This window comes from Acanthochromis polyacanthus, chromosome 12, assembly GCF_021347895.1.
Source record: "Acanthochromis polyacanthus isolate Apoly-LR-REF ecotype Palm Island chromosome 12, KAUST_Apoly_ChrSc, whole genome shotgun sequence".
Classification (NCBI taxonomy): Eukaryota; Metazoa; Chordata; class Actinopteri; family Pomacentridae; genus Acanthochromis; species Acanthochromis polyacanthus.
Genome location: NC_067124.1, coordinates 18851441 through 18862298, shown reverse-complemented (window position 1 = coordinate 18862298; position 10858 = coordinate 18851441). Strand labels below are relative to the sequence as shown.

General features: G+C 40.2%; 2 protein-coding genes across 8 annotated transcripts in view; one reads left to right on the top strand and one right to left on the bottom strand.

Annotated features, from left to right (window-relative positions):
• Positions 1-10858, top strand: part of rabac1 (Rab acceptor 1 (prenylated)) — a 152572-nt gene that overhangs the window by 65079 nt on the left and 76635 nt on the right. The gene's annotated exons all lie outside the window — the stretch shown is intronic.
• Positions 1-10858, bottom strand: part of pou2f2a (POU class 2 homeobox 2a) — a 50293-nt gene that overhangs the window by 9655 nt on the left and 29780 nt on the right. For 3 of the 7 annotated variants that reach the window (XR_007945450.1, XM_051956890.1, XM_051956892.1), the window contains exons 5-15: positions 9359-9478; positions 8683-9024; positions 7750-7855; positions 7556-7647; positions 7302-7466; positions 7047-7188; positions 6746-6894; positions 5569-5766; positions 5177-5403; positions 3366-3434; positions 2856-2929 (exon numbers count right to left, since the gene is read on the bottom strand). Coding sequence is in view for 6 of the 7 variants with exons in the window: in XM_051956890.1 (XP_051812850.1) it covers positions 2856-2929; positions 3366-3434; positions 5177-5403; positions 5569-5766; positions 6746-6894; positions 7047-7188; positions 7302-7466; positions 7556-7647; positions 7750-7855; positions 8683-9024; positions 9359-9478 (1684 nt within the window). In the remaining variant the exon portion in view is untranslated. The remainder of the gene's footprint in view (positions 1-2855; positions 2930-3365; positions 3435-5176; positions 5404-5568; positions 5767-6745; positions 6895-7046; positions 7189-7301; positions 7467-7555; positions 7648-7749; positions 7856-8682; positions 9025-9358; positions 9479-10858) is intronic. The other 4 variants (XM_051956893.1, XM_051956895.1, XM_051956891.1 and 1 more) reach the window with 3 other exon arrangements.

The following is a 10858-nucleotide window of genomic DNA, read 5'->3' as shown; positions in this document are numbered from 1 at the left end:
CTAGACCCACCCTGGCAGAGAATTAAATTCGTTGCCGTGGGTTGTCTAGCGCGGCTAGGCTAGGGATACTGTGAATTTCATCCTGAATTCTCTGTTTTAACTCATCCAGAGTTCTTGGTCGAGTCGTGTACACTTTACTCTTGAGATGGCCCCAGGTAGATTTCAAGAATGCATTCGTACAGGAGGACGCCATCTACAGGAAGCAATGTTTAAAAAATGAAAATTCCATCATTGTTTCTTAAATGGCATGTTTTAAGGTTTCAATTACTATGAATAAAAAGTTTCTCTTCCATCACTCTTGGTTTTATTGGATTGTTAAAAAGTTCACGTCTTTTTGTGTCACCCTGTATTTTGGGGATTTTTTTTGGAAGATTTTTACTCATTTTTTGAAAATATTTACAAGAATTTTCTTCCCAAATTTGGGGGATATTTAAAAAAAAAAAAAAAAAAACTTTCAACGGTAACTTTTAAGGAATTATTTGAACTTTCTTCCTGAAGGTTTTGCAAATTTTCAGAAATTTGGAGAATTTTTTTGCTGAATTATTGAATTTTTTTCAGACAAGAAAACAATATTTGTTGGTGCCCGTAAATGAGGACGACAGGAGGGTTAAAGAGTAGTTGTTTTGGGTCACATGTTTTCAGTCTGCCCACGTTCACTGAAGCTTCTTCATCTCCCACTGCTGAAGACAACAATTCCCAACAGCTCAATCAGAGAAAGCATCCTAAAACGGAGCAGCTAAAAGGCACTGCATGTGCTTAATTGCTTTTTTTGGAGTCGGTTTCACTTCTAAGCTGGCCAACTTAATTTTAAAAAACTAAACTACACAAAAACAAATCATAAAAACCAAGTAATTGAACATTATCTAACCACCCCAGCAAGCTAATCTTAAACGATTAGATACGGCATTAGAACAGGTGAACTGACATGAGAGGTCTGTTGTTATGGAAACAAGCAGCGTGACTGTTTTTCTCTTGCAGTTCTTACAGCTCCATGCAGTGCTCGTTTCATACGCCGAATGCTGTGTAAAAGGTGCAAACAGGTTCAAAGGCAAGTAAGAGTACGACTCAGCCTGATCATGTTTGTGATGTTTTTAAAGCAGCGTTAGTTCCCCATAGTACTCAAAGCAGAATGTTTTGTGGTTGCACTGTAGATTATGGCCTGTTTGATGAAGAAACTTATTTCTAGTTTCTCAGAGTTTGATGTCTTGGAGTATGAGCGCTACGGTGGTGAACATATTCTACTAATAATAAAAGTAAAGACGTGAAAAGCTAAGAATGAGTGAGGCAGCAAAGATGCACACACAGAAAAAACAACAACGCCAGCGCACACATGGATGTATCCACATCACTCACACACAGACACTTGATGGGATGGAGTCATGGAGGTAGATGACAACACATGAGAAATAAGCTTTTTTTTTTTTTACTTCTCTACACCTCTTTCTGTCTCAGCTGCTTCTTCTTACTGTAGATGATCAAACACCCCTGGCTGCCTATTCATCCATGTCTCCAGCCAGTAGGCAGCCGGTGCAACTTCACCCACCATGTACGACTGTTATTATTCATCATCGCACTTCTCCTTTTAGTTCACCTCATCCTCAACCAACACTGTAAAAACTCAAAATCTTACCAAGTAAATTGGTCTTACTTTTAGTCAAAGTGTCTCATCCCACTTGGTTCAAGATAAATTCACTGAACAAGTGGCATTTCAGCAAAATGGAGGGACTTGTTTTAAGACAACGCATCTGAAATATCAAGTTAAGTCAAACAGTCCTGAAATTATCTTGTTTTAACCTTCATGTCATCCTGCCGGTCAAACTGACCTGTTTTAAAGTTTAAAAATATGGGGGAAAAATGTTTTCACAGTGCAAACTTCCACATTTTCAAGATTTTTGGGGAAATTTTTGAACATTTTTTGTGGAAAAAAAAGTCAAAAAAATGTTTTGGATTTTTTGGAAGATTTTTACTCATTTTTTGAAAATATTTACAATTTTCATTTATTGTTTAAATTTTTATTTCTTGCCAAATTTGTTTGTTTTTTTTCAAATAAAACTTTTAAGGGAAACTTCTAAAGAATTTTCTTCCTGAAGATTTTTCAAATTTTTCATAAATTTGGGGAAGTTTTTGCTGAATTTCGGAATTTTTTTTCAGACAAGGCAACAATATTTTTTGGTGCTGTAAATGAAGACAACATGAGGGTTAAGACACCTAAGCTTGACAATCCTGGTAAAATAGAGCTTAAAACAAGTTTTCCCGGCTAATTTTGAGATCTCAATATTCTAAACATCATTTCTTATTTCAACAAATCTTACCAAGCCATTTTTCACTTGTTCTATTGGCAGATTTTTTCACTTATTTCAAGGTAGAAGTTCTTTGAAATAAGTTTTTTGTTCTTGTTTTGAGAGGGGCATTTTTCCCAGTGAAATATGATTAAAAGTGAACTCTGCTGAGCTGATGGTGGTTGGGATGGTGTTTATGGTCACTTCTGCGGGACAGACCATGCTTTTTTCTCGACATTTTCAAACTTTAAAACAGGTCAGTTCTGACCTGCAGGACGACACGAGGGTTAAGCGTGTACGGGAGAACAGTTTCTATAACTGTTTGAGAGTAGAGATGCATTACCTGTACACTAAATATAAAAAAAGAAAAAGAAAAACTATTTTCTGGGTGTTTTTAATGTAAACTGTGGACTAGAAATTAGATAATACTACACAGCTCCACCTCAGCCTTGACCTTTAAATTACATTCTGTTTATCAGTAGTGCTGAGGCTAAACATTTTTGTCTCTTTTTTCTCTCTCTCTCCTTCAATAAACCCATTTGCCTCTCAGTGTCTCTTTCTCACACACACACACACCTTGGATAGTGGCCAGGGGATTGTTACCGAGGAGGGCTTGGTTCATCCCTGTGTTAACTCCCATCACAGTGTTCCTGTTGTGGTGCGCGCACACACACACACACACACACACACACACACACACACACACACACACACACACACACACACACACACACACACACACACACACACACACACACACACACACACACGCAGCACCATACATGTGCAAGCATATACACCAACACAGACAGGCAGAGGAGAAAAGGTGAGGAAAACAGCAGGTTTAGTAGCAAGGACAGACAGAGGGCAAATTCATCCCTACACATATAAAGAGCGGCAATATGCTGACAACTGGCTGTATAGACAAAAGCTTAGAAATGTAGAAAGACACAGAGCATCCTGGAAATGTCACAAAGCATCTTACAACCTACTCATTTTAGAAAAGAAAACAAACACACATGAAGACATTTGCACCGTCTGAATGATTTTTTTTGTGTGTAATGTGTGCGTCTCGGTCGTATTCACCTCAAGTTTGCAGCAAAATCGGTGATGTAGTTTGACACGTCACCGTTCTTTTTACCCATACGCCATAAGCTGTGAACACAAGAACCACACACACACACACACGCATAGACACACAGGGTTAAGATGTGCTGCTGCGTAGGGGCAGAAGAGGCACCCGGTAGCATGTTGGAATATCAGCGTGTATGCACAGTCACTGTGTGTGTGAGTATTAAGTATCAACCATTTAACTACAAACTGCAGGTGAACCGAGTGTGGTGCAGCATTCAAAGTGAGGATGTTCATGGAAATGCTGTGTGTTTGTGAGCATGTGGTAAATATTTTGCCTAAACTGATTTCCCTGTGGCGTCCACCATCGACAAACATTGATTAAAATAATAATTCAAGTGACAGATTTAAGTAGAAAATCGAACAAAGACCAAACTTTAAAGGGTCAGTGTGATTTCTCAGTTAGATCTCACATAGTGGTCATGCACACAGGTTTACCTTCACTGTCTTTTTTTTATAAATATATTTTCTTAGATTCTGCTGAAAGGTAGTGGAAGTAACTGGATCAATTTATTTTCACTTTGACAATTTACTGTATGCTGTTTTATTTTTTATTTCCATTTTCTTTCGTTAAAAAAACTAAAAGATAATTCCAGGAAGAGGAGGATCATCCACACCGACATTTATTTTGCCACAGAGAAATGACTTTTTTCTCCTCTTGCCTCAGAGTGTCTTAACCCTCCTGTTGTCCTCATTTACGGGCACCAAAAGTATTGTTTCCTTGTCTGAAAAAAATCCAAAATTTCAGCAAAAAAAAATTCCCCAGATTTCTGAAAATTTGCAAAACATTCAGGAAGAAAATTCCAATGATTCCTTAAAAGTTTCCCTTAAAAGTTTTATTTAAAAAAAAATCTCCCAAATTTCGCAAGAAAATTTTTGTAAATATATCCAAAAAATGAGTAAAAATCTTCCAAAAAAATCCTACAAATATCTCAAGTGATTACATATATATCAAAAAATATTTATTTTACACATTTCCCCCCAAATTCCTATAAATTTGCAAAAGCTTCAGGAAGAAAATTCCAATAATTCCATAAAAGTTTTATTTAAAAAAAAATCCCCTAAATCTGGCAAGAAAATTCTTGCAAACGTTTTCAAAAAATGAGTAAAAATCTTCCAAAAAATCCTAAAAAATATCTCAAGTGATTACATAGATATCAGTAAAACTTCTATTCTTTTTTTCCCACCAGGAAATGTTCAAAGATTTCCCAAAAATTTTGAAAATGTGGACATCAGAAGTTTCACTGTTTTTTTTCCCACATTTTCAAACTTTAAAACGGGTCAATTCTGACCCTCAGGATGACACGAGGGTTAACTGTATATCTTAAATACTGTGAGCACTAGAAATCAAATTCTGTTCAATAACAATGGAATAGAGTGAAACATTTTCAAACTTTAAACAAGTCACTTCTATTTCCAAATACAAGCTAATGACTTGATTACCTCAAAGGGTTTTCTAATCTGTACACTGACTATCCTTACACTCTCAGTCTGAATACAGAAAAACTCCCAAAAACCAACTAAGAAAAATAAGGAATAACAAAAACAACAGGGGGATTCCTCTATTCAGATGGACGGACATACAGTCAATGTTGTGTGTACAGACTAGAGCTAATAAAGTCCAACATTATCACCATTGCTAGATACCACTAGAGATATGTTGTTGCTATATTACTGAGTGAACGGCCCCCTTAAAACCCACATTTTCCCCGGCTGTATTTCACTGAGCGGGGAGGCCCAGGTGGTTTGCTGTGAGCGTCTCTTACCCTGTGTTAAGGTTGAGTGTGCTGTGGCTGGGAGTGGCTGGGCTGGCTGTGCTGCGGGGAGGAGGTGGAGGAGTCGCTGGAGAGGGTGCAGAGCTGAGAGAGGGGTGGGCTGAGCTGAGGGAGGGGTGGGTGGAGGTGAGGCTGGAAGTCAGAGGGCAGACGGAGGACATGGTAGTCACCGTTGTGCTGCTTAGACTGGTCACAGCCTGCGACAGCTGGCTGGACATCTGTCAAGAAGAAGAAGAAGAAGAGCCACATTTAAGTTTCTTACAGACAGTAGTATGTGTATTATTGAAACCTTTCATTAAAAGACAGGCAGGAAACAAAGACTGTGATGTATTTGTGCTGGGTAAGCTAACGTGCTAACAGGGGTGCTGAGGCTGGATGTGTACCATGTGAGGGCTGTAGCAGGGCGGTTTGTGCGTTGACGGGGCAGTGGGGGGCTGGCTGGGCAGAGGAGGGGTGGCACTCGTGGGATTGATGCGCTTCTCTTTCTGCCGGCGGTTACAGAACCAGACCCGGATCACCTCCTTCTCCATGTTGAGCTGCTCGGCAATCAGCAGGATCTCTTCTGAGGTAGGCTTCTGGTTCTGTGGGAGGAGAAGGAAAACAAACAGGAATTTAGATCCTTTCAGCAGTGCTATATTTATGCTACATGCTACATGACAGGAGTGCCAAACATACGGCCCGCGGGCCAAAACCGGCCCACGAGATGACGCTGCAAAGTGTAAAAAGTACACAGAAGGCATTAACTGCAAATAGTACAATTGTAAAACTGTAAACTTTTAATAAATTCTAAATAAATAAACATCTTTTACTCCACTATTTAGTTATTTTTTTTATCATTTTATTTTCTTAATTTATTTATCTTGTGTGTTTAAAATGGAGAAAGTCATCTGGAATTTCCTTGTGTATCATTACAATGAAGCTTTTTAGTCTTATCTTAAAAATATAGTTCATTAAATGTGAACATTTTCAGAATGCCATTTTTCTTGCACAAAAATAAATGGAAGAATTTGGAGTTGTGGTTATTTATGGGCTATTATGCTGTGATTTTACTAGTCCGGCCTACTTGAGATCAAATTAAGCTGTATGTGGCCCTAAAATGAGTTTGACACCCCTGCTATATAAGAATAAAAACCTTTAAACACAAATTCATTTAGGCCACAAACCATTGTGCAGTGGGGACCAGAAAACACCAAATCAACTTTATTCATATATAACAGCATTAGTAAGCGAGATAAAGTTATTACTAAACTAATTAGCCTCCATCATCAATAGGTCTTGTACATGATGAAAAAACGCTCATTCCAAGAAAAGGATATGAATCACAATTTAATCCCCTTTTTCTGATGAATTCTAGTTTCTCCATTTCTTAACTGAACAGTAGTGTCTACAGATACGGACCCGTAGCATCAACCTTGAACAGTGATGGCAAGTTTTGTACGGCATTTCTCAACGACAAGACAGTACAAAACACTTTACATAAGACATAAAAGGCAATAAGACAAAAGAAAGAAGAAACATAGGGACTGTTATAAAATTATAGTAATAAGATACTTATCTTACCGTCAGAAATGCGCGCTCCAGGGCCACTCGTACATTCGTCTCGATGCTGGTTCTCTTCTTTCTGCGGCGACCAGGAAGCCCCTCAAAGCCCAGAGAGGGAGAGGACAGGGAGCTGGGACTGGGCAGGGTGCTGTCTATGGACATGGTTTCTACAGGACAAATTCAGCAAAACATTAGCACAAAGTAAACGCTGAAATAACAACAATAAATTTCCACCTACTCCATGTAAATGTGATATAGCTGCCCCATTTATGCTGATTACAGCTACTTCAGTCATACAATAGTCTGAATGGGGGCTCACCTGCATCATTGAGCCATTTCTCCAGCAGTGGCTTCAGCTTGCACATGTTCTTAAAGCTTAGGTTGAGAGCTTCAAAGCGGGAGATGGTGGTCTGACTGAAGTCGTTGCCGTATAGCTTCCCCATGGCCAAGCCCACATCTCCCTGGAGGAGGGATGAAAGAATAAGAAGTAGAGTGTAACACAAGACAAGACACATCAAAACATCCAATGCTAGCATGACCAGCACACGCACAAAACACAGGAGTCTCTTCCGACCTGTGTGAAGCCCAGTTTGATGCGTCTCTGTTTGAAAGTGCGGGCAAACTGTTCCAGTTCTTCCAGGTCACTGGGCTCCTCTGGGTGAGAGGTCACTGAGGGTACCGTGGTCACGCCTCCACCCACGCTCACATCCAGACACTTGTCTCGCTGTAGGGAGGATGGCTGGAAAAATGACAAAGAAACAGATGCATGTTTATCACTTGTGCATAGACCGCACTTTCCTTTTCCAAACGCTGGATGTTTCCTCATACCTGTGCTTGGAGTCCCATTCTAGTTTGAGCAGAGAGCAGGCTCCCTTGGTTTTGCTGAGGTAGCGGAATAAGATTTGGTGTTGATAGGAGTCCTGAGGAAAAAAGTACATCATCAACTGTGAATATGTCTTTTGAAAAAAGGCAGATTTTCTGTTTACAGCTATAAGTGTTTTTGTTGGAAAGTGAGTGCCCACCTTGCTGGCCCTGCTGTGCCTGTGGGAGGAGGAACGGGGCAGGAGATGGGAGTGGGTGACCGGGCACCAGCACTAACTGCTGAAGCTGAAGCAGCTGCTGAATGTCCTGTTCGATCGAGGGAGAATGAAGAGATCAGACAGACAGTAATTTCTTATTTTCTGAGAATAAACAGAGAAGTCAATCACACGCAAAAAGGAAAAAAGAGTTGGCTGAAAAGAACTCATAGAAGCAGGACGAAAGTGTCTTATTTGCCACGTTTACATGAGACTTTTAATTCCTCTTTAATTCGGAATTAAAGTTAATTCCATTTTAAAATCTCCTTGTAAACACGTAATTCTGAATTAAAAAGTGAATTCCGAATAAACTTAATTCCGAATAAACTGCCTGGTTTATCTCGATGTTAATTCAGAATAAACTCATTCATGTATACAGTTAATTCCGCTTTAGTTAATTCCAGTCATTCTGCACTTGCTTGGCTCCTCACGTAGCGATGACGTAGCGACGTACACGTTCTGCGACTGAAGTAGTACGCCATTGTCGAGTTGCTGTTTCAAAACAACAATAAAAAGCAAAGCGAAAAGCGTGCTTATTAGTTGTTCCTCCATGTTGTTACTTCCGGTAAACAGGGATACATCACGTCCACTCCCTGTCCAATCAGAATCCTTTCCAACGTCCAAGCGTTAAAGCGGAATTAAGGAAGGGAAATAAGCGTGCAGCCCATGTAAACCTTAATTCGGAATTAATATTTCCATGTAAACGCGAAGCACAAAACTTTAATACCGAATGAGTTAATTCCGAATTAATAATTCCAAATTAAAAAACTTCATGTAACCGTGGCCATTGTTATTCTATAATTCAGAGAGAAGAAAAGTAAAATGTGAGCACTTATGCATCACGGATATTGTGAATTGGCCGTTTTTGGTGGTCAGTACCTGGGCGGTAAGCTGAATGGGCTGGGAAAGGGTAAGCTGGGGTGGAGGAGGTGGGACAGGGACACTTTGGACTGTCTGCTCCTGTGTGCTCTGTCCCTGTCCCTGGGACTGTGGCTGAGCCTGCTGCCCCGTTTGTCCCGCTTGCTGCTGCTGCTGCTGCTGTTGCTGCTGGGCTTGCTGATTTGCTGCTGCAGCTGCCTGAGCTTGCTGATTGGCTTGGGCGGCTGCGTGGGCGGCATGAGCTGCATGGGCTGCATTGGACTGCTGGACAGCTGCAGCCAGGAGTTGAGCCTGAGCCTGCTGCAGCAACAACTGCTGCTGGGCTGGCAACAGAGCTGTCAACTGGTGGAGAGGAGAGGAGAGGAGAGGAGAGGAGAGGAGAGGAGAGGAGAGGAGAGGAGAGGAGAGGAGAGGAGAGGAGAGGAGAGGAGAGGAGAGGAGAGGAGAGGAGAGGAGAGGAGAGGAGAGGAGAGGAGAGGAGAGGAGAGGAGAGGAGAAGGAGAGGAGAAGGAGAGGAGAAGGAGAAGAGAAGAGTAAAAATGAAGACATAGAAGACAGTGCACAGAGAAGACAAAGAAGGAAACAAAGTCTTCAAAAAAGCAGCACAAGAAAAGCAAGCAAGGTAAAAGCAAAGCAAGGTCTGAGTCTGTTTGCACATACAGACTGTGTGTCTTACCCCTGCTAGCTGGGAGCCGGTCAGCATGAGCTGTGTGTGTTGCAGGGCTGTCTGTGAAGGAGTCGGGCCGTGAGAGGGAGGAAGGGCTGGGGACATTTCAGCACATTCCTCCATCTTGTTCTGGGATGAAGAAAGAGAACACAGGGGCAAATTAATAACCAACAAAAAATAGAGATACACTTAGAATTTGTTAGAATAATGACAAAATTAGCATTTAAGAGCTATCATCTTCACTAGCAATAGGAATACACAAATTAAATGTCAACTTGTTTGTAATAATCTTTGTATTTTTAATACAATCAATGGTAATTTATTCTTAACAGTTTATTGAAAAACAGTTTAACCCTCCTGTCATCCTGTGGGTCAAAATTGACCCATTTTAGGTTTGAAAATGTGGAGAAAAAATATTTTCACAGTGAAATTTCTGATGTCCACGTTTTCAACGTTTTTGGGAAATCGTGGAACATTCTTTGGTGGAAAAAAGAAATGTTAAAAACGTCTCTTAAGAAAGAAGAAAATATTAGAAGTTTCACTGATATATACCGGGCTTTGCAAAAGTTCTGTTACACGGTTTCATGATCTTTAGAGATGTTTACATGTCGGAGTGAAAAATTCCATTAAACAAACTGAAAGTTCTACCTTATAGGCAGGTGTCCTTAATACAATTTTTTTCTCCGGTGAAGTTGTATCAAGATGGAAGTCAAAAGAGTTGAGATATCTGCTCTCTTTCGTGCTGAACATCAGCCGGATGACCGTCCACAGAGTTGCGGAGAGGCTAAAGAATGGTGAAGATCTTTCAGGTCACTGAAAGATCTTCACCATTCTAGAGCCTCTCTGCGACTCTGTGGACGGTCATCCGGCTGATGTTCAGCTGCTTGGCTCTGTCAGACTTGTTGTGGCCAACATGAAGGAGAGCAGATATCTCAACTCTTTTGACTTCCATCTTGATACAACTTCACCGGAGAAAAAAATTGTATTAAGGACACCTGCCTATAAGGTAGAACTTTCAGTTTATTTAATGGAATTTTTCACTCCGACATGTAAACGTCTCTAAAGATCATGAAACCGTGTAACAGAACTTTTGCAAAGCCCGGTATGTAGTCACTTCAGATATTTTTAGGCTTTTTTGGAAGATTTGGACTCATTTTTTGAAAATATCACAAGAATTTTCTTGCCAAATTTGGGAGATTCTTTATAATAAAACTTTGAAGGGAAACTTAAGGAATTACTGGAATTTTCTTCCTGTAAATTTTGCAAATTTTCAGAAATTTGGAGAATTTCTTTGCTGAATTTCTGCATTTTTTTCAGACAAGGAAACAATATTTTTTGAGGACAACAGGAGGGTTAAGTAATTTTAGAGAGAGTTTGATAAAATGATGGTTACCTGAAACCCTTGACTAAGTAAACTGTATTATTCATTTTCTCCTATGTCCTCCTCTCTTAACCTCACTGCTCTACAGGCGTGGTTGAAGGAGGAAAAGGTGGGTGGTTGGTTCCAGC